Source organism: Ceratotherium simum, chromosome 3 (genome assembly GCF_057802395.1).
Source record: "Ceratotherium simum simum isolate JZ-2026a chromosome 3, ASM5780239v1, whole genome shotgun sequence".
In the NCBI taxonomy this organism is placed as follows: Eukaryota; Metazoa; Chordata; class Mammalia; order Perissodactyla; family Rhinocerotidae; genus Ceratotherium; species Ceratotherium simum.
In genome coordinates this window covers 59,675,525-59,699,225 of record NC_141902.1, presented here as the reverse complement: position 1 = coordinate 59,699,225, position 23,701 = coordinate 59,675,525, and the positions used below count along the sequence as shown (strand labels likewise).

General features: G+C 50.6%; 1 protein-coding gene across 18 annotated transcripts in view; it reads left to right on the top strand.

The window, feature by feature from the left end:
* MEGF11 (multiple EGF like domains 11) overlaps positions 1–23,701 on the top strand; it is a 336,243-nt gene that overhangs the window by 258,595 nt on the left and 53,947 nt on the right. For all 18 annotated transcript variants that reach the window (XM_087428555.1, XM_087428563.1, XM_087428559.1 and 15 more), the window contains 5 exons: positions 3,360–3,606; positions 4,939–5,059; positions 11,030–11,166; positions 14,512–14,724; positions 21,878–22,052. In XM_087428555.1, coding sequence (XP_087284681.1) covers positions 3,360–3,606; positions 4,939–5,059; positions 11,030–11,166; positions 14,512–14,724; positions 21,878–22,052 — 893 coding nt within the window. The remainder of the gene's footprint in view (positions 1–3,359; positions 3,607–4,938; positions 5,060–11,029; positions 11,167–14,511; positions 14,725–21,877; positions 22,053–23,701) is intronic.

The window sequence follows — 23,701 nt, the reverse complement described above, 5'->3', positions numbered from 1 at the left end:
ATGAGTCTCTTTTAGTGTGAGTGTTGTAGCTATAACTGGACTCAATTTTTTTATTGAGATATAATTGACATATAACATTATATTAGTTTCAGCTGTACAATATAATGATTCAACCTTTGTATACATTGCAAAATGATCACCACAATAAGTCTAGTTAACATCCATCACCATACACATTTATAAAATGTTTTTTCTTGTGATGAGAACTTTTAAGACCTCTTTGAGCAACTTTCAAATATACAATACAGTATTGTTAACTATAGTCACCATGCTGTACATTACATCTCCAGGACTTATTTATAACTTATAACTGTAAATTTTTACCTTTTGATTTTACCACCTTTGCCCATATTGCCCACCCCCTACCCCCAGCCTTTGGTAACCACCGATCTGTTCTCTGTATCTATAAGTTTGGTTTTTGTTTCTTTTTTGGATTCCACATATAACTGAGATCATATGGTATTTGTCTTTCTCGGTCTGACTTATTCCACTTAGCATAATGCCCTCAAGGTCCATCCATGTTGTCACACACGGCAAGATTTCCTTCTTTTTTGTGGCTGAATAGTATTCTATTGTGTGTGTGTATATATATATATACATATATATACATACACCACATCTTTATCCGTTCATCCATCGATGGACACTTAGGTTGCTTCCACATCTTGCTATTGAAAATAATGTTACAATGAACATGGGGGTGCATGTATCTTTTCAAGTTAGTGTTTTCATTTCTTTCAGATAAATACCCAGAGGTGGAATTGCTGGATCATATGGTAGTTCTATTTTTAATTTCTTTTCTTTTCTTTTTTTTTTGGTGAGGAAGATTGGCCATGAGCTAACACCCCTTGCCAATCTTCCCCTTTTTGCTGAGGAAGATTAGCCCTGAGCTAACATCTGCGCCCATCTTCCTTTATTTTATATATGGGATGCCACCACAGCATGGCTTGATGAGCATTGATTCAAACCCACAAACCCTGGGCCCTCGAAGCAGAGCATGTGAACCCAACCACTATGCCACAGGGCTGGCCCCTATTTTTAATTTTTTGAGGAACCTCTATACTGTTTTCTGTAGTGGCTGCACCAATTTCCATTCCTACCAACAGTGCACAAGGGTTCCGTTTTCTCCACACCCTGCCAACACTTATCTCTTGTCTTTTTGATAATAGCCATTCTAACAGGTGTGAGGTGATATGTCATTGTGGTTTTGATTTGCATTTCCCTGATGATTACTCATGTTGAGCACCTTTTCATGTACCTGTTGGCCATCTGTGTGTCTTCTTTGTAAAAACGTCTACTCTGAACCTCTGCCCATTTTTTAATTGGATGGGTTTTTGTTTTTGTTTTTTTTTTGCTATTGCATTGTAAGAGTTCTTTACATATATTTTGGATATTAACCCCTTATCAGATATATGATTTGCAAATATCTTCTCTCATTTTGTAGATTGCCTTTTTCATTTTGCTGATGGTTCCTTTGCTGTGCAGGAGCTTTTTAGTTTGATGTAGTCCTACTTGTTTATTTTTGCTTTTGTTGCTTTTGCTTTTGGTGTCAAATCCAAAAAATCACCATGGAGACTGACGTCAAGGAGCTTACCACCTATGTTTTTGTCTAGGAGTTTTATGGTTTCAGGTCTTACATTCTAGTCTTTAATCCATCTTGAGTTAATTTTTGTGTATGGCGTAAGATAGGGGTCCAGTTTCATTCTTTTGTGTACGGCTGTCCAGTTTTCCCCACACCATTTGTTGAAGAGACTGTCCTTTCACCATTGTATATTCTTGGCTCCTCTGTTGTAAATGAATTGACTGTATATGCGTGGGCTTATTTCTGGGCTCTCTCTTCTGTTCCATTGATCTGTGTGGCTGTTTTATTACCAGGTGGAAAATGCAGAGCAAGGATCACTCATAACTTGGCAGCTCAGTTTGTATGTGTGAATATTTGGGGCACAGAGGAAGAAGAGATGAACAAGATAGGGTGATTGGGATTCCGGGCCTAGGGTGGTTCCATCTGCTAAAGGATGACAGACACGCTCCATGACAGTGACCACTTGACCCTGGTCAGCAAGTGGGAGGTACATGCTGGGGAGTTGGCAGTCCACAAAGACCCCATGTACTCACTGGCCTCACTAGAACCTTGTGCTCTTGTGCTTGCCCAACACTCGAGTGCCACTGTCTCTTTGCTCATACTGAGCTGCCCAATGACCCCTTCCCCGATCCCACTCACCTGCCCCCTGTCCTCTGAGTGTTTAACCCCTAGAATCACTGGAGCACAAAGGTCAATTAATCATCTCCTTGTCTTTAGGCAGTAGAGTGACTAGCCATTCCAGTTTGCCCAGGACTGAGGGATTTCTTGGAATGTGAGTTTCAGTGCTGAAACTGGGACTCTTGGTCACCATGATAGGCAGACAAGTGAGACGTCTTTTACACTCACTTCAGATGCCTTCTCTTCTAGGAAGTCCTGCCTGATCCCCTTAGCTGGGAGCAATCTTTCTCTCCATTGAACACCCCCTAGAACATTATGTGTGGCTGTCCATGCCTAGACTCCACATCCACCCCTACCCCAGGATTCAAGTGAATGAGGCTATAGTTTGAGGACAGCTTGTTGTTGTGTGTCCTGTATGCACCAGGTGAGGGTCAGAGTGGGAGGCGGCAGCAGGCTGGATGCCCTACCTGGGGATCTACCATTCGGTCCCTTTCCACAGCCGTAGAGAGTGATTTCTGCAAAGCTGGCTCAGATATCACTCTTTGAAACATTTAATTACATATAAGGATCTTGAAGGCTGTCTGTCATCTCCCAGGGAAACGTTTCTTTTTCCTGCTCCTTCTGAAGTTGGCTGCTTGGAAAGTAATGAAATTGAACTGCAGATGAAGCAACCAGGGGCGTAGGCACTGCTGAAAGAGAGAAGCCGCAGGAGAGAGATGGGAAGGGTGACAGGGAGATGGAGCCGGGGAGGAGCAGGGAGTTAGAAGACTGTTCATGGAGAGTGCGGTGCAAGAGGAGGAAACAAATGAGTTTGGAGAAGAGAGGGAAAGATGGAGCGATGGGAGCTGGGCTGGGCTGGGCTGGGCTGGGCTGGGCTGGGCTGGAGAGGCTCCAAGAAGGGTGATGGGGTCACAGAGAAGGAGCCTGGCTGAGGGGAACAGAGACAGTCAATCAAGAGTTTAGCAAAGGCAGAGGGAGGTAAACAGCTCGTGGTTCCAGAATTTCAATACAGGAAAGGGGACTCGTGGAGACGCTGGTTGGAAGAGAACGGCCCTGAGAGGAAACAGCGTCTTAATAAACAGCTTGTATAATCATTTGAGTGGCTTGGCGAAGAGCTGATGGAGGTCAGCACCAAAGCTGACAGTCTCCTCTCTTGCAGGCTGCGACAGTGACCACTGGGGCCCCCACTGCAGCAACCGGTGCCAGTGCCAGAATGGTGCCCTGTGCAACCCCATCACGGGCGCCTGCGTGTGCGCCGCCGGCTTCCGGGGCTGGCGCTGCGAGGAGCTCTGCGCGCCCGGCACCCATGGCAAGGGCTGCCAGCTGCCGTGCCAGTGCCGCCACGGCGCCAGCTGCGACCCCCGCACCGGCGAGTGCCTCTGCGCGCCCGGCTACACCGGCGTCTAGTGAGTAAAGCGCCGCAGGCACAGAGGGCCGGGCGGTCCAGCTGCCCTCTCCGCAGCTGCGCGCCCCACACGGGCTCCTTGAGAGGGGGCAGGGTGCTGGGAGCAGGAGGAGGGTCTGGAGTCCTGGCTGTGAAATCTCCTGCGCTCCAACCCCAAGAGCTGCAGAGTCTAAATGCCCAGGCTTCAAACATGCAGTTCTCAGATCCCCGCCATGCAGGCCCAGAGGTGACTGGTACGACCTGAGACTGTGCACGGATGGGCGCTCCCATGGCCAGAGGAGCTCATTAAACTCCTGCCAGGAGGCCCTTCCTGGTTAGGACCCCAGATCTTAGCTTGGAATTCTCTTCTGAGTATAACCCAAATGCCGCTGCTCACTTGGGGCCTGACACTTCCAGGCCATTTGAGAAGAGTGGGGTGAGGGCCCTGGGCAGATATCGTGTATAGATTTGGGGAGTGTACTGTGCCTGTTCCTCTCCCCTGCCTTCTTCCACGGGACCGAACAGCCCCTCACTCTAGTTCCCTGGCAAGTCTGTATTGACTTCAAGGCTGCTTAGTTGAGACCCCCTCAGAGGCAACATTAACTTTCTCCTCCCCACTCTGTTGAAAACTTGGTGGCCTGCCTGACAGCCCAAATCCTGAGGGGACACCCAAGGACTCTGGCCACAGACACTTTCTTGATTGAGGATGTTCCCTGCCCTGATGTCTGGCCAGCTCCAGGGCCAGCTCCAGCTAAAGGCCAGAGCCCAAGGCCAAGACCTCCATGCAAATCCTTGCCTATACCTCCACAGTGCCCAGTCCCTGCACATGAGCCTGTCATGGTAGAAGAGAGACTTCCAGAACCTGGAAGGGGGCCGTGCCCCAGATGCTCCCTCTCTCTGCACCTAGGCAGATTCTTGAAGGCTGCATCCATGGCCACTTCTCAGTTTTGCCCTCACTTATGCTGTTCCTTCTGCCTGGCATGCAGTTCCTCTCATTCTCCTGGTGAAACGAACTTCACCTTCAAGACTCACGTAAAACGTTTCCCTCTTAGGGAAGCCTTCCTCAGCTTTCCCTCCCCAGAAGAACACTCTTCTTTACACTAAAAACACTTAAGTCATCCCACAAGTCCTGGCCCAAGCACAGGACATTCCAGTTCATTATATCTGAGCCCTGCTTCCCCCTCCTGGCAGGAAGCGGGACTGCATCTCAGCTGACCTGGTGCCTAATACAATTCACATTGACTGTGAACTCACTACGTCCTAGGGAACCCTGGAGCCTTGGGACTGGCAGCGCTGGGGCCCTGCCCCCTGATCTGAATGCTGCTGCGTCTAACTCCTCTGCTTCCCCATGCAGCTGCGAGGAACTGTGCCCACCTGGGAGCCACGGGGCTCACTGTGAGCTGCGCTGCCCCTGCCAGAATGGGGGCACCTGCCACCACATCACTGGCGAGTGTGCCTGCCCCCCAGGCTGGACGGTAGGTGGACCTGCAGGATCCAGGTAGGGCACTATAAGAGATCTGAGCATCCCTCACGTACACACACCCTGGAGGGCTGAATTCCTCTCCCTCCCTGACTCCTATTTATGGTCATGGGCAGGCATCATTAGACACTTCCAGTGGTGCTATGGACACAGCTTTGAATCTCAGGTCTGCCATCTAAGTGCTGTGTGACCCGAGGCAAGTTATTTAACCTCTCTGAGCCTGTGGTCCCTCATGTGCAAAGGAGTTGAATTCTTCTCATAGATTGGCTCTGTCTTGGGCGTAGGTATTCACTTGAGCTGCCATGGGCTCTTGGCCAGATGTGGCAGAAAGAGCGTGGTGTAAGGACAGGGGAGGAGGGAAGACAGCAAGGTATGGATCACCTGCATTTATAGGACTTCAGATTCCCAGCCTCCAGCCCCTGCACACACACACACACACACACACACACACACTCTGGTTCTGTGGGCCGCAGAATCTGTATTTTAACAAGTGCTCTGGGTGATTCTGGTGCAGCTTCAGCCTATCCAGGTCTCGTGTCTGGGAGCCACCATTGTGGGAAAGGGGGACAGGATTTATAACCCCACAGGCCTAAATTCAGGTCTCACTTCTAATGTTGACCCTGAGAAAAGCCCTCAGTTACTCTGGTCTCTGCTTCCCCATCTGCAAAACTGGCATAACAGTCCGCCCTGCCCTTCAGAGCTGCTGTGCTCGGCAGGAGGCTCACATGAGGCAGCGCACCTCCGAAGTGCTTGCAAACTCGGAAGTGCTCTACAATTGCTTGTTTTATATGTCCCTGGATGCCGCTGACAGTCCACAAGACTCCTTTTAGGCCACACGCTCCACCTCTCAGTGCCCCTCCTCATCCTGCACAGACCCAAGCTCCTCAGAAGCAGCGAATCACTAAGGCAGACTTTCCTGTTTCGGGGGAAGCTCGGTGACACAGCTGGCTGCCTCCCCCTGGAGCCTGAAGCTTTGCAAACCCAGAGGGAACAGGGCTGCTGAGCAGGAGCAGGTTATTTTGGGCGACTGTGAACATCGAGGTCACAGGGGACAGGCAGGAGGGACGCGTGCAGGGCCCATTGATGCAGGCACAGATTTGCCAGAATTTTTTAGAGCAGGAAAGGACCTAGGGGTGCATCTGGTCCAGCCGCATCCAAACCTGGCTGCACACCAGACTCACAGGGGTGGGGCTGGAGTTAAATACACATTCCCAGGCTCTACCAGAGACCTTCTGGGGCCTGGGATCTCTGTTTCTAATAAGCTCCCCCAGATGATTCTGAGGCAGCCAAACTTGTCTGCAGGTCTGCATTTGGAAATCATTAATCAAGACCGTAGGATTTCCTTCTGTGTTTCACAGAACCCTAGAGTTTCTTGGGGGTAAGGGAGGGGGTAGGGAACTTAATAATTACGGCTCTGGCTCCCTTACACCCTCACATCTCCATTTTAATACTTTCTATCTTGAGATTCTAGGTAAGGTTTCACATGAAAACGGAGTCTCTCAGCTTTAAGAGGTTTGGACACCACTGGTCTCTCAGCACCTTCCTTTCTCAGATGAGGAAGCTGAGGCCCAGAGAGGCTAAGTGACCCGCCCAAGGCCACACTGCTGGTTAAGAGGGAAATGGAGCTGGAATCCAAGCCCCCTGACTCCTGAATCCCAGGCCTTGGTGTGTGTGTGTCTGTCTGTCTGTCTCTTCTGAGGAGGACAAATGGGCTGCTGTGGCCTCTCCCACACCTGCCCATTTCTCCCACCCTGAACCACTCTCTGGAAAGGCCTTCTCATCTCCAGCCAGCTTCTGGAATTCCACTGCCCACAGGCTGGGTCCTTGCAGGCCCAGCAGCAGGCAGTGGGGTCGGATCAGGATGTGGTAGGGGGAGAACAGGCCGCAGGCAGGCCCTGCACCTGTGAAGACCTTTCTGGAGAGACTGGTGGAGGCTGGGGGTTGAAGAGGGGGAAGGGAAGAAGCCACATGGCGGGATTTTTTTCTCCCCAACACAGTGAGAGGTTTGTTCTTCCAGATGATGGGAAGCTCTGTCAATAGAAGCCTTTAGACTTGGGCACTTTATGTTTTTAATTTAATTGTAGACAAATGCATTTCTATTTTTACACAGTATTTAACTTGCAGATTTGTATGAATTATTAATACCCCTTATGCGTGCAGAGTCACAGTGATATGAAGCTGCAGCGCAGGCCCGAGGCCCCTCCCAGGGAGGACTGGGGCCGAGGAGAGGATGCTGGGCAGGAGGATCCTCCCTTTATCATCCTCCGTTGCCTCACTTGCTTGTTCAGCCACACTCGGAGATCCAAAGAATACGATTGCTGACTCACGGGGCAGCTCCCCAAGACCTGAGGCACTGTGCAGGGCTGGAGAGGAGCCGCCAGGGACTCTGGCCCTCCAGGCCCCTCCTCAGAGATTCCTGGCCACCAGGCCCTGAGTGTGCCCCCAGGACACCCCACTTGCCCAGCTGTGGTGAGCCTGTTCCCCGGGGAGCGGGGTGCTCTGCAAAGAGCCTGGGGAATGATTTCCTCTCTGCTTCTGGGCTCTGAGACCTTTCAGAGGAGAGAAACCAGGTGTGAGTAGTTTGATGAGAGTGGGCTCTGTGGACGGATGGGGAGGGAGGAGGAGCTGTGATCAACCCCTCAGGAGTTCCCAGTCTGATGGTGGAGACTGGATATAGAGTGTGCCTGTGTGTGTCTGTATTTGCGCACACACACCCAAAGGAAACAACAGGACTGAGGAGCTGGGAACTAGGACGAGTTATCGTGGAGGGCCGAAGAGAGGTGTTTGGAGCTGAGGCTGTGGAACCATAGAAGCTCAGGTCTGGAAAGGGTGATTCACGGAGGCCCACGCCCTGGCCTGTGTGCTGGCTCACGTCCACAGCACCCACACCAGCTGCCGTTCACTGCTGTTCGGTGTCCTTTCAGGGCATCCATGCCCGCTGGGACAGCGGCGACCATTAGAAATGCCTGCAGGTACGCAGAGAGGCTGTGGTCTCATCGCGTGGCCGTGAGTCCTTTCGCCATCTTGGCCCTGTCTTTTATGCTCCATTTAGCACAGTCCTTGTGAAGTGCAGCTGGTTTCCCAGATTTTGAAAAGGCATTTGGTCTAACCAGTTCTGAGAGGAGCAGGACTATTGCCTCACCTCATCTCCAACCTTCTAGATGCCACACAGCCCAAGAGCCCACTACAGTTGGAGACATGCACTCAGTTGACCATAGGGCAGACGGGTTAGGGCTGTTGTAATGAAGTAGCATGGACTGCGAGACACTACATTTCTGTTGTTTAAGCCACCCAGTCTGTCTACTTTGTTATGACAGCCCTCACCACATCTGCCCTACAGTCTGAGGTCAAGATGTGAGCAGGTTCCTTCCGAGGCCTCTCTCCCTGGCTTGTAGACAGCTGTCTTCTCCTGGTGTCTTTATATGATCTTCTCTCGGTATCTGTCTGAGCCCTAATCTCTTCTCATGAGGACACCAGTCATATTGGATTAGGACCCACCCTAGTGACCTCACTTTAACTTTATTACCTCTATAAAGGCCCTGTCTCCAAATACAGTCACATTCTGAGGCACTGGGGGTTTGGATATATGAATTAGAGGAGACGAAATTCAGGCCATAACAGCAGGAGAGGAACCATAAGGCCACAGCCCCTCTCTTAAGCTCACACTTTCCTGCCTGCTCTCTCCTCCTGCCTCTCCCCAAAACGCTGTTCTTCCACCCAGCAGTAATTAATTAGCTATGTGGTTCTCTTCACTCCTCTCAGTCCCAGGTTACACTGGGCTCCTACCACAGGCCACCTCACCAAGTATCCACTTGGGTTGAATTAATATTAGTGAAGGGACCACTCTTTAAGGAACTGTACTAGATTCCTTCACATCTCTAATCTCACTTAATCTTTACAACCACCTGGGAGACTGGGGCTTACCACTCCCATTTTATAGATGAGGAAACTGAGGCTCAGAACGATCACATGACTTGTCCTAGCTCAGCCATCTGGGTGGAGGTAGAACTGGGATCTGAGGCCAAGTCCTGACTGTGAGTCCAGTGTTCTTTCTATCACACCAGGCAGCAGGCCTTCCAAGGTATCAAATTCCTTCAGGCACTCAGGCCTGAGGAGGGGCCTGGGGATTCAGGGACCTGGGGTGCCTGCAGCTGGGGAATACTGACCTGGGGCTAAAAGAAGTGCTTGCCCACCTGTCTGAAAAGTTCCCAGGAAATGTTGCAAGGAAGCATTCTATGCACCAGATTTTCCTACTGGCCTCCTCGGGAGGCCCTGGTCGTGTCTCAGAAGCTCTGAAGAGAAAGGGAACCTGCAGCTTATCAGGATGGATGGGGTGTGTGTGTGTGTGTGTGTGTGTGTGTGTGTACATGAGGGCCCCACAGTGCTCTGTGATGGGGAGGTAGGAGGTGTAGGCACAGCCCCCCAAGATGGCTCAGAATGTTTTTTGAGGGTCAGAGTGTCCTTGTCCAGCCCAGGACTGCTCATGACGGTGGCCAGAAAGACTCTTCTCTTCCCTCAAGAATCTCTGGAGTTTGTGGGGTGCAGTGAGAAAGGCAGACCCCTGCCATGCCTGGGGTACCTCCACCACCTCCAGGAGGAAGAGGGACCCCTCCTCTGAGTAGCTATTCCCTGCCCCTCTCCTCATATACCCTCAAATGTCAGTATCTGTAGCTCTTTCCCCTTTAGCTCTCAGTGTCCTCAGAAAGGAATCCTCCAGGGCCGGCCCTGTGGCTTGGTGGTTAAGTGCGCGTGCTGCAATGCTGGTGGCCCGGGTTCAGATCCCGGGTGCGCATCGAGGCACCACTTCTCCGTCCATCCTGAGGCCGAGTCCCACATACAGCAACTAGAAGGATGTGCAGCTATGACATACAACTATCTACTGGGGCTTTGGGGGGAAAAAATAAAATAAATTAAAAAAAAAATCTTAAAAAAAAAAAAAAAAAAAAAAAGAAAGGAATCCTCCAGAATCCTGCCAAAGGGAGTACAGTCTGGTAATCAGCATTCTAGGAGCTGAGCAGAGGAAGAGAGCAGAGGGTCTGATGATCCAGCAGGTGGAGTTCCACATGGTCCCCATTCTCATGGCACCCCCACCCTCAGCTGTGCTGGTATCCCTGTGTTCAAAGCCTGTGTGGTCAACCTCTCTAAAAGTAACTGCCCGTCTTGGAAAGTCACCCAGCTATTTGAAATAGGAGCAAAACTGTGGGGTCTAATTCCCTCTTTTATAAACTTTCAAATAGTCCTATTTCCCACACCCGCACCTTGGCCTTCAGAGGTTCCTGATGCCTCTGATTCCTGAGCTTTTCTGTGGTTACAAAGCAACCTCATGTCTTCCCACAGTCCCTTGCAGGCACTTAGCATTGCTGAGAAAGCAGAAACCTGAGCAGTTGCCGCTCTTCCGTCTGCTCTTCTGTCTTCCAACATGTGACATCTCCTGTCCTCTGTGGTCTCCTCTCCCATTCCTTTCCCCCTTTATACTGGTGTTAGCTGGGTTTGGGAAAGAAGTAGAGATAAATGTATGCTTCCAGACTGCCACATTCAGCCACAGTCTCTTCTTTGTTTTTCCTCAGCGCTTTCTCGTGTACCACGTGGGAGCGCTTAGCACCTGGTACTGTACTTACCTGTTTTCTCATCTCTCTCCCCAGTAGACTGGGAGGACAGGAATCGACTCGTACTCAAGTTTTTGTATCCCTAGTGTCTAACACAGTGCCTGGTATACAACAGACACTCACTAAATGTGTGCTGAATAATTGGATGAGCAAGTTGCGCTCAGTCTCCTCACCTGTAAGATGGGGCTTTAGAGCCATGACGTCCAGCGTGCTCTGCTTCTGTGATTGGGGAGAAGGTCCCACTGAGGGGTTGGGGTGGTCCCTTGGGCCGTAGCAGCTGTGCCACTTCTAGGAGAGAGGGGCCTCCCGATTACATCTCAGAAGCAGCACCTATGCGTGTCTTTCCTCCTCTGTTTCAGGGAGCAGTGTGTGCCCAGCCCTGCCCACCAGGGACGTTCGGTCAGAACTGCAGCCAGGACTGTCCTTGCCACCACGGAGGGCAGTGTGACCATGTGACTGGGCAGTGCCACTGCACAGCCGGATACATGGGGGACAGGTAAGGGTGGTGTCTTTGCTGTTTGTATTGCTCATTTTCACAGCAGCCTTGCAGAGAAGAGCCGAGGTTTACCAGCCACGATCCTGGGGCAGAGAGAAATCCCAAAAGCCTCAGGGTCCTCTAGCAAGCTTTGCCAATTAACTACAGAGGAGAGTTCAATAGAAGGGCCGGGTAGCATTTGGGTTTCCCACCTAAAGGGGCTGCCTGGTGTTTAATATTTTGTAAAATTGCCACCATTAATTTTGTAGGTGACAGCTGCATTAACCCACCCCAAGTCATGTCGAGCATATTAAAGTTGAGTGGGTGTAATAATGCAGGCCTCCCCGGATAGGCAGAATCCAGCGCAAATTAAACACGAAATGTAACGAGGGCTTCGCAGCTCATTTTGTAATTTAATTGAGCAATGTATCTGGTTGTTAATGGCAATATCGGACACATTAGATTGATATGTTGCAAAGGAAGGATGTTTAAGTAGAAAACTAATTCCTGCTGTGATTACCCTTCTGTTTCACAGGCCCCGTTATTAGTATGCTTTGTGTAAAATTCATTAGCAGTCGTTGCTTGATCTCTAAATAAATAAGTTGTTTAAATTGAGTAGGAAAAAAAAGAGGCTGATTATGTAAATGGATTAGGTTGTTAATATTTCATTTCCAGATTCTTTTTCTGGGGCTACAGAGTCAGTCACTTCATAAATATGGCGGAGTGGGGAAGTTCCCTTCAGAGGGAGCTCACTGTCCAGTGCTCTGCCCAGTCCTACTGGATGTGGGGAGCAGGGATGTTCCAGGGAAAGGGAGGAGGGGTCAGGACGTGTCTCCTGGCTTGAATTTCTTCCTCTGATGTCTGAACATCCAAGGAGAGCCAAACTGAGTGACTTCTGGGGAAATCCATACCGAGGCTGAGCAGGAACTGGTAATTCAGACAGTGATGTTCCAGCTCTTCATCGCTCTGTGTCCTCCCGGTCTGCCTCAGTCTTCCTCCTTACCTCCCCCATCCTGCTTCTCCTCCTCCTCCCTGTCTTCCACCAGCCATTCCTTCTCCATCCCACTCTTTCTGTCCTCTCCCTCCCTCTATCTTCTGTTCTCTTTCTTTTCATGAGGCCTCAGACTGGCTGCAATGCAGCAAGATGATCTGGACTCATCTCGGCCACTTGCAGGCGATATGAGCTTGGAACAGTCACCTCACCTGTCTGCATCTCAGCCTCCTCATCTCCAAAGAGAGGGTGATGAGCAATCTTCTGCTTCAGGGCCTGGGGAGCAGCTGGAAGCCCCTCTCTCTCGGTGCCCGGGGCTGTAACCATCAGCGCTCCTCCATTCTGCCAGATTCCTCCTTTTGCTGCCGTGGCTCTGAGAGGGGAGAGTGGGTGGCATTTTCCTGTGAAGGAAGTCCTCAAGGCTAGACCCCGGTCACCCTCCTCCTCTCCCTGTCATTGTGGGCACAAGGCAACAAAGACAGAGGAGAGAGACAGAGACCCCCCCAGTGTAGAGTTGCCAAGGCTTGCGCCCGACACACCAGCTGCTCTCGTCCCCCAGGCACTCGCTAGCCGGCCCTACCACGTCACTGGGGTCTGGCCACTCACCATCTGATAGGCAACCGAGGGCACCCAGTCATAAGGTCTCCCCACCCTGTTGTGGAGAACACTGGTTCCAACTCAAGACTCTCCAAGATCTAATAAAGAAGTTAGGGCTGTGGTTTTTTTAAACATCTTTTATTGCCCCCCTCCCCCATTATTGTAGAAGACAGAAAACCTGGAAAATGGGAAAACATGACAATTAAAACACTTATAATTCCTCAAGCCCACTCCATTGTTAACATTTTGGAATTTTTCCCTTTGTGCTTTTTCATGCCAGAATCTGAGGCAGCAGGTCAGATGGGCTCTGTTATGAGAACTATAGAAAACAATATTGACAAGAGTAATAATAGTAACTAACATTCTTACTGAGCCCTTACTGTGTAAATGTTTACACACATTATCTCATTTAATCCTCAAACAGCCTGGTGAGGTTTTCTCACCAGGTTTTCTCTTTCTAAACGTTTACACACATTATCTCATTTAATCCTCAGACAGCCTGGTGAGGTTTCATTATTCTCATCCCATTTTATGACGAGAAAGCGGATGGCAGAGCTGTAAGGTCAGTTCTCCATTTTCCGCACTATTGAAGCAGTGCTGGGACATGGATAATCCAAAACCCTTGAGTCCAGAGGCCATTTCCGTTTGTCTCTGGGACACAGGAGTCACCCACCTCTTTAACCCGCATGCCCCCAGGTTTACCCCTTAACTTGTCAGGATCCAGTTGCTGTGACAATGAATTTGCATCCCCTGGGAAATAGCCCTGGGCTGGGGTGAGGGCTGTCTGGGCACATCCAGGATGCCAGGTCGCCAGCAGCAGTCACATCCGCCCACAAAGGATCCACAGCCCACGGCTGTGAGTCCATGAAGTCGAATAACTATCAATATGCTGGGAGCTCCAAGTACCAGGCCTGGGCAGAGGCAGCACACGAAGAGGACACAGTCCTCCTCCTTGGGGGGCCCGCTGGCTCAGCCCCTCCCTCGAGAGGACCCCCTGGTCCAAGGAAGAGGACATAGCCGTGCCTCAGAGGATTCTCCAGTCTGATGAAGCAGGATGCCTCTTGTACTCAGGGGGAAATTCCACACTGGGGAAGGAGACACATCTCCCAATATGACAAGGGAGACTGTACATCTGCACAAAAGACTCAAAAACAGAGACAATAAGTGGAAATGAAATTACCCCATTTCATCAAATCTAAGATGCCACCAATTGTGAGATGCATCATTATTTTATATACTGCTAAGAATGAACAACATCGGTAATGTTTTATCAGTGACGTGCCATCAGTTAAAAGATTTAACTGATTTCAGATGTTAAAATATATTTTAAAAACATAAGATTTATGGTTTAATGGGTACAGAAGTTTCAGTTTGGGAAGATGAAAAGGTTCTGGAAATGGATGGTTGTGATGGTTGCTCAACAATATGAATGTACTTAACGCCACTGTACGTTAAAAATGGTTAAATTGGTAAATTTCATATTATGTATATTTTACCACAATCAAAATATTTAAAAATACGGTTTAGAATCAATGAAATACGATAGTACAAAGTTCTTGCTGGAGGACTGAGGATGCCTGGCATGAAGAGGGGAACTGACTGGGGTGCCTAACCATGGAATACTTCCTGGAGGAGGAGAGAGAAGAGGGAAGGAGGCTGTGAGGGGGGTACAGCACACCAGGCCCAGGCCTAGAGGCTGGGGGTGCATGCTGGATGGATCTGGAGAGGGAGGTGAGGGGGCCCAGCCACAGCCTCAGCCATGCTCTGCTATCCCACAGGTGCCAAGAGGAATGCCCCTTCGGGACCTTTGGCTTCCAGTGTTCACAGCGCTGTGACTGCCACAACGGTGGCCAGTGTTCACCCACCACCGGCGCCTGCGAGTGTGAGCCTGGCTACAAGGGCCCGCGCTGCCAGGAGCGGCTGTGCCCTGAGGGCCTGCATGGCCCAGGCTGCACCTTGCGCTGCCCCTGTGATGCTGACAACACCATCAGGTATGATCTGGGGACAGGTGAGCCCAGGGACAGGGGCGAGGTGGGCACAGGTGGAGAGGGGGCTTCTCAAGGCACAGGCCCCCACCTCCAGCCCAGCCATCCAAGCAGGGCAGGGAAAGAGCTGGGACCTCAGCACTCACCTTCAGTAACCACTCTGATGAAAAGAAGAGAAGGCCAAGGCCACACGGACAGAGTCAGGACCAGGGCACAGGTCACCTGCCTCTGTCCACTGCACCGGGCTGCCAGCATTGAAAATGAGCCAATCTGAGACCCCACATACAGGAGTAAGGAGGGAGCTTGGTGACCCTCAGCGGAGTGGGGTGGGAATGGGGCCACACAGACCAGGGGGGCTGGGATGGCTGAGCTCAGGGCGCCACGGGCTTTAGGGGCATTGTCCTGGAGAACATTTCCCCTCCACACGCTCCACATCTAACCAAGCCCTCCCCCAACTCCAAGGGGCCCAGAGACAGGACCACCAGGGCAGAAGCAGGGGCTTGAGCCACAGAAGGTCAGAACTAGAAGGGACCTTAAAAATCAGTATGGCTCGCCCTGAGGCCTGTGCCAGCTGGCCCTGGCTAGAGTGGAGGAGCAGGAGGGACAGAGGGCAGCCCCTTGTCAGGGCCTTGCCTTAAGGGCAGCCTCTCCCTGTGCTTTGAAGACTGGGGACAGCTGAGCTGAAGCTGGCCCCACCCCTGCTTCCAGAGGAGCCTAAACTGGGAAGTGGCGAAGCCAGAGCTACTCTGGGCCGCCTCTCCCAGCTCCCTTCACTTCCCGCTTCCTGCACCAGCTGGCACCGCCCTCTGGTAATAATGAAGCTGTCGGCCCCAGATAAACGCCTCCACAGCCCTTTATGTGGCTGCCTCTTATCTGGTGGTGAAGGGTGGGGGAGTCTGCCTTCTCCCCTCAGGCCTCGACAGCAACAGCTCGGGGAGGACTGGCTGCTCTGGGCAGTGGGTGCTGCTGTCTGCAGGGCAGAGATGCCTCTGCTTTGCAGCCCTGTCGCTGGAACAGCCTGGGCTCGGCCTCGGCCCCTCTTCATTTCCAGCTTTTGAGCCTCCACAAAATCACTTGGTCACTGCAAGCAGAGATGTCTTAGCAAGTGTTATGGCTTAGACAGAAACGCTCCTTGGTCCTCAGTGCCTGGAGCTGAGCGGCTGGGGAGGTACTGCCAGCAAGGGTGGAGGGTTGGGAAGGAGATGGTCAAGAGGGGGCCCTGGAGCCAATGCAGCTGGCCTGTATATGACCTGAGCGTTCATTTGCTCATTCATTCATTCAACAAACACTGAGTGCCTGCAGGGCTGGACCTCGAGGAGGAAGCAAAGGGTCCCTCAGCACCAGTCCAGCCCTCAGGACCTCGGGTCTGGAGCACTCACACGCACTGAGCACCTTCTACCATATTTCTTCAAATACAAGACAACACCAGAAGTGAGGCACAACTTTATTTTATGTACTTTAAAAAAAGAAAACGCTGTCAACTGACCCATGCTGTACCATTGCTTGTATAGCACACCCAATATCAGAGGTGTGAAAATGTGGGGGAAAGTGCATCTTAGAATCAATGAAATATATGTGGCTGGCCCTGCCGGGTCCCAGCATGTACCTAAGTAACTGTGACCCAGGGCTGTGTGCAGAAAACACCAGGAGACTGCTACTCTGGTCAGGGAAGGCTTCCTGGAGGACCTGACATCTGGGCTGGTTCTGGAGGGCAGGGTGAGAGCTCTAAGGCTCTAAACACAGGGCGGAGGTCCCACATGGCTGGCCAGGGGACTAGGCAGCTGCCCCAGACTGTTCCACAGTGGGGGAACAGCACCAGGAGCCCCCACCCCTGCTGGGAAGCCAAGGGAGGACCTTCTCAGGGAGAGGAAGCAAGGCTGCCATTGAGGTCCAAGGCAGGGAGAGGCCCTGCCTCTGAGATCCAACCAACCCCCGAATTAAAGAGCTATTGTTTTCCTCCCATGCCTGAGCAGCGTCCCTGGCATAATTTATCCCTGCTCCGAAGGAGTCCTGATGCATTATTAACCTGGGAGGACTCCCTTTTCGCCGCCGCTAATTGCAGCCCATCCAATATTGATGATTATTTGCTTTACTATCTTTAACGCGTGTCATGTTTCAGGGACTGGGAGGCAGTAGTGCTTCTTTGGGGGGGCGCCCAAGAGCGCCTGGCAGCCAGCCCCCCAGGCGGGCCTCCTAGGTGTCTGCATGACCGCCTCCTGCCTCCTCGGGGGGGAGCTGTGTCACAGCCCGGGCTCCTTGAGGCAGGAGCAGCCTGGCTTGACCATCTCTGCAGCCTCAGCATTGCACGGGGCCTGGCCCAGAGCAGGCCTTTAGTAAAAAGAATCACCGAATTCATCTTAAACAGCCCATTCTTCTAGGTAGGTCTGCCCCTGAGCTAACATCCATTGCCAATCCTCCTCTTTTTGCTGAGGAAGATTGGCCCTGGGCTAACATCCATGCCCATCTTCCTCTACTTATATGTGGGCTGCCGCCACAGCATGGCCTGACAAGCCGTGCGTTGGTGTGCGCCTGGGATCCGAACTCGCCAACCCCAGGCCACTGAAGCGGAGCACGCGGACTTAACCACTACACCAGTGGGCCAGCCCCTACCCTATTTCTTTTTAAATATTTCACCCCTTTCTCTTGGCAACTGCCCTAGTGACTGAGCCCCCAACACTCACACACAGTTTTTATTCAGTCTAACTCAGGGTTTCTCAACCTTGCCACTATTGACGTTTGGGGCTGGATAAGTCCTTGTTGGGGGTGCCGTCCTGTGTACTGTAGGATGTTCAGCAGTATCCCTGGCATCCCATCTACCCACTAGATGCCAGTGGCAACACCCCACGCTCAAGTTCTGACAACCAACAATGTTTCCTGGGTAGGGGGAGGCAAACTGCCCGAGGTGGGGACCCTCTGGTCTAACTCTGGTCTCTCTCTCAAGCTGCACTTGGCTTTGTTCTCATGGACACAAAGAACAGCTCTTTCCCTCTGTGTGGCCACAGATCACTCTCCTCTTCCCACGAGCCTTTGTCCACTATAGAGCTTTCTCCTGGGATCCAAGAAAAGCAGAGACTCCTAATCTCAAGGCAGTTAAGCTGCAGGTTCTGTGTGGGGTCTGGGGCTTCAGAACTACCTCTGTAGTCTGATATATGTACTTCTCTCTGTATCTCAGTTTCCCAATGTATCCATCACCATTCATCAGCCCAGAGGAGGTAAAAGTTCTGTTATGGCCTTTGAATGAAGCTTCCACCCAATTCCCCAAGAGACGGAGCATGGGATCCTTAGAATTCTAGCCTCATTTTCCCCCTGGCTTCTGTAAGAGCCTGCAACAGAACCCCACCAACATGGCTTGCAAGGCCTTGAGCATCTTCCCTAGGGGGACAAAGTACTCCCAACCCCCAACCAGAGAAAACCCGACCCATGTAGCCTCAGCTTCTCTCTGCTCTGTGCCCCTCTGGAGGGGCCCCTTCAAAGAGGTCGAATCCACTGCCCTGGGAAGGAAGAAGTGGCTGATGAGATTCCCCAACACTTTATTCCCTTTACAGACGCTTTGTAGCACACACAAAGAAACCATCCTCCTTCATAAGGGAATAACCTTGAGAAAGAGAGTGCCTGTGTGTCAGACCTCTCTTGTGTCCCCTCCACAATTGAGTTGTCATAGACGAATTCCAGCAGCCATGATCATGTATTACCTTTGCAAGATTTGATTTAGCCAACAGATGCGGCATTGATAGAAATCGCTGAGCAGCCGAAAGAAAGGCAGAAAAATCCACCCCGAAAAGACTCCTGTATTGTTCAGCTTTCAGCTCCTATTAACTTGCGATTAATCTATATCTGGGGAAAATAGGAGAAGGGGGGAAGGGAAAAGAGCAACCAGAACCAGCCTAAATACCAGTGATGGAGACTTTTGCCTGAACCTAACCAGCAGTCACTTGCTCACCATCGAATGGCTGTGCCACCGCCAGGGAGGAGGGGAGCAGGGAGCAGGGGACTCCTGGGAGAGGGAGATGTGACAAAGGTGCCCAGAGCGTGGTGATCACAGTCCTCAGTCATAATCACTTAGCCATCGTTCTCTGCCCTCTTTACCAAGGGGTTTTGATGGAAACACGGGAAATGCGGGAGCGCTTAGAAGTCAGCGTTTGCTGGCTCGCTGTGTCAAGTATGCTTTTTGCAGGGTGCTGTTTTCGCCAGAGGGAGAAGCTATTGATGGGAAGGGCTGAAGGGTGCCTGAGTCCTTTAGAATCTCCAGGGCTAGGCAGAGCTGCAGCCAACACTGCCAGGTCATTTCCTGGGTCCCACCTTGTCAGTCTCCATGACTGTGACTGAGCCGGTCCCTCTCACCCTAACCAAAACCTCAGAGGAGGCCCCCGGAAAGCTGGAACCGAGAAAGGCCGTGCCTAAGGGCTTTGCTCAGAGCGTTGGGACAGAGAGTAGTGCCTCGCAAGTTCTGGCTGAGTGTCAGGGCCACCAAGTGGGGGCCCCCACTTCATGGCACCCATACAGGTCACTATTCCCCTTACAGTGTGGGGCTCAGGGAAGAATTTTTCTGGAACCATAAAGGTCAGGAAGTCTTCAAACACTCATCCCTTACACGCCTTCTTTTTTATTTATTTACGATTTTTATTGCTTTACATATGTTTATAAATACAATAGATGCTTAGTTAGAGAATACGTAGAAATTTAAAGAAAAAACTCAGAATCACTCATAATTTCTCAACCCAGACGTGAGCACAAAAACCATTTTGTTGTAATATGTTTATTCTCTATCCATGTCTGTATATATCTATATGACTTTTTTTCAACATTTTAGATCATGACTTTGTATACAATTTACTTATTCCACTTAACCTTATATCATTAAATAATTTAGAAAATATTTCAATATTTCTCTAACATTCCTTCATATTAATTGCCATCATTCATTTAACAAGTACCCTGTCGTCAGATGTGGCATGAGGCAGTGGGCAGAACAAGGTCCGACAGGCTTGGGTTTGAATCCCAGCTGCCACTGACTGAGCTGTGTGACCTTGGGCAGGTCACATAACCTCGAAGTGCCATCTGTAAAATAGAGGCTCTAGCGCCTAACTCACAGGCTTATTTGAAAATTAGAAATATGTGTGTAAAGTGCCTAGTGCTTTAATAGCCCAGTCACATGTTATTTATTATTATTTAAATTGCTTCCATTTTCCACTGTTATAAATAATGCTTCAGGGAACATCTCTGCATAAACCTTTCTCCACGACTATGATTATTTCCTTAGGATAGATTCTTAGAAATGGAATTATAAGACCAAAGGGTCTGAATATGTTTAGGACTCCTGATACATAACCCCAAATTGTTTTCCAGAAACCTTTACCAGCATTGAGTATTGTCCTTTTTTCCCCTAAATCTTTACCGTTTTGATAGAGAAAAAGTGATATCCAGTTTTTATTTTGACTTCATGATTAATGAGACTGAACATGGTCCAAAAGGATTATTAGCTACTTGAACTTACTATTCAGGAACCGTCTGCTCCTGTCCATCCCTTATTTTCCATGAGAAAACCAGGGCTCCCAGAAGAGAAACGGCTTGGCTGGGCTTCATACAATTAGTTTGTTCATTAATTCATTTGCCAAGTATGTACTGAGCACCCCCAGTGTGTTTGGGGCTCTGCTGGGCCCTGGGGTACAATACGGAGAGGAAATAGACAAAGGGCCCTCCCCCATGGAGCTGCCACCTCGTGGGGGGACAGATGAGAAACAAGTCAACAGACACAGAAAATAATTACACATAGTAAAAGTACTATTTATTCCCAAATATTTAATAGGGCAGTGAACATGAGCCAAGCACTGGGGATCCACCAATGACCCAGGGAGACAAGCCCATGTCTTCGTGGAACTTAGCAGAACCAGGACTTGTACCCTGCCTCCTCCTGCCAGCCCAGAGCATGCTTCTGTCGACATATCTCTTGAGCTGGACTCCAGAGCAGGGAAGCAGGTGACACAGGGACTCTAAGAGGCTTGTCTTTACCATCCAGCATCTTTTCTGGAGTGTTAATCTGGGTCCTCCCAGAAGCAGATGCCAAGTGCAAGAGATTTACTAGGGAAATTACAGGGCTGTGAGGGAAAATGAGGAGGAGGCTGGGGAGGTTGGGAGAAGGAGACAGGGAAGGAAGGCAGGCTGAGTGGAAAGTCTTAGACTGCAGCATAGTTCTAAGAAAGTTTGGCAAGAAGGGAGTCTTTAAGCCAAAGCCACCCATCAGAGGAGCCCCAGATTTCCCAGGAATGCGCCAACCTTAATATCCCTGCTGTGCTCCAGCTGGGAGAAGCCCAGGGGAAGAGTGGCCTCTGAGCAAATGTAGTGATGGATTTCAGACATAGCAGCTGGGGCCATCGGTCCGTTACGCTCCCGCAGAAGCTCTTGAGAAGTCCATAGTCACCACACCTGTCACCCCCTCTGATCATGAATTATGGCTGTTGGATCAGACCTCTGCCAGCCAGAGGTTGCCCAGTCTCTAGAGGTCATGCCAGGCAGCCCCTGCCTCTAGCCAAGTGGTCCTTTCTCTGGCCTAGACATATAGGAGATGGAGACAAGCTTGCTCCCTCCTAAAAGCCCTGACAAAGCGCAGATGGTGGGTATCCTCTCCACTGCAGACTTTGCCAGAGAGGGGAGGCCACACCTGCCCTGAGGTCTCGTTTTAACTCAGCAAATGATCGCTGGAAACCTATGATATGCAGAGCCACTGGCTCTCACTGCAACCCTCTTGTGCCTGCTCCTGCACTAGGTATCTGCCTTGGGTAAGGGGTGAGTGAAGCTCTGGACCCCATCGTCCATGAGGCAGGGGACTGAAGAGGCTGCCTTCTGCTTTGGTCTCTGTGTATTTGTGTTATAAAGAGCACTTGTTTGGGAGTCAGAAGACCTGTGCTCTAGTCCTGATTTTGCCACTTCCTTGCTGTGTGACTTTAGGCAAGTCACATAACTGCCATAAGCCTCAGTTTCTTGGGGCTAATAAGACCATGTGGCCTTGGCATCTTCTGACAAGCAAACAAGGCATTGAGCAATTTAATCTCAGGGGTGCTTTGATCGTGCTACCCTGGGCAGACCACACTTAGAGTGAGCAGAGGGTGGACATGGCCGCCTCCCTGATCAGACTGTCCTCATCCTTCTCTCATCTGTTCAGCTGCCACCCAGTAACTGGAGCTTGCACCTGCCAGCCGGGCTGGTCTGGCCATCACTGCAATGAGTCCTGCCCTGCTGGCTACTATGGCGATGGCTGCCAGCTGCCTTGCACCTGTCAGAACGGCGCTGACTGCCACAGCATCACTGGGAGCTGCACTTGTGCCCCAGGCTTCATGGTAAGATGAGAGGGCGCTCCCGTGGCCTCTCTGCCCCCCACCCCCACACAGGAGAGGAGGGGCCACCTCCTCCTGCCTCTGGGTGGAATCAAGGAGTGTGTCCCTGTGCCCAGGGATGAAGAATGGGAGGGTCTCCGTGTCCCCATCCAAGATAGAGTCCATGACTGGAGAGCCCCCAAGGCTGTTCTCAAAGGGCCAATTCTGCTGGGGTTTGTCATTGTAAAAGCAATAGAAGGAGGGGGTCCTTCCATTGTCCCCTCACCCTGAACTGGTGTTACCAGTTGCCTTTGAGCCCAGCTCCTCCCTGTCCATATCCTTATGCACACAATATTTTTACATCATAATAACCACCGTGCACATAGACAGTTCTGCATTCTGCTTTCACCCACATTTGCTGCTTGGGCTTCTTAATTATCACTTTAAATGGCCACATGACACTGCAGGAACCGATGTACCCAGGTTTACTCAGCCATTCCCTCCTTGCTGAATATGGAGTTGTTTCCAACGTTCGCAGCAAATGTTGCAATGAGCATCTTCCCACAAACAGCTTTTCCCCTCCCATTGAATAATTTCCTTAGGGTGAATTCCCAGGGTCAGTGGGCATAATGTATTTATGGCTCTTGATGGATGTTGCCATATTACTTTCCTCAAGGGTTATATAAATCTATACTGCCACCAGCCGTGTATGAATGTACCTATTTCAAAACAACTCTGCTAACATTCTTTTTTTTTTTAATTTTTGCTAATTATATAGGTAGAAAATGGCTCCTCAATTTTGCTCTAATTTGCATTTCTCTGATTACTAGGGAGAGTAAAGCTTTTCCCTACATGTTTGTTTACTATTTGTATTTCCTCATGAATTATGCTGGTCTTTATGAGGTTTGATTCTAGGGAACTTGACATTGGAAGGGGAATCCCGTTCAAAGGTGGGGTTTGCCCAGTGGGTCTAAGGACCCAAACACTCTGAGGTCCCCTGTGGCCATATTTTTTTTATTGTGCTGTAGGAAGTGGTTTGTGCAGTAGAAAGTGTGGCCTTTGGAACCAGACTGGGGTCACATCCCGGCTGTCCTACTCACCAACTGTGTGACCTTGGGCTAGTGAGTTAACCTCTCTCAGGATCCGTTTCCTCACTAGGGAATGGAACACCTGCCTTGCAAAGTTGCTTTCAGGTGTAGAGACGGGCTGTATCAGGTACCTTGCCTCAGCGGTTCTCAGACTTCATGAACTTAGGAATCACCAGTGGGCCTTGTTAAAGTGCAGATTCTGATCCGGTAAATCTGGGGAAAGGCCTGAGGTTCCGCATTTCTAACAAGCTCCCAGGTGATGCCACTGCTGGTCAGTGGCCTCACTTTGACTGGAAGGGGATGGAGCTCAACTTGGGTTGCCCATTGGACTCACCTGGGGAGCTTTACGAACACTGATGCCTGTGCCCCCCTCCCAGAGACGCTGATAGATTTGGTCTGGGCGTGGTCTGGATGAGGCCAGTGTGCTGCCAAGGTGGAGATCCACTGATCTACAAGGAAGCCCTTGTCGTGACACAGGAATGCGAGTTTGCCCCGTGACAATGTCTTTTGTAGGCAGGTTGCCCCTGGTCTATAAAATGAAACTCTGTCCAGCTCCTTCTTCCTCCTCCCCAATGCAGATAAAAC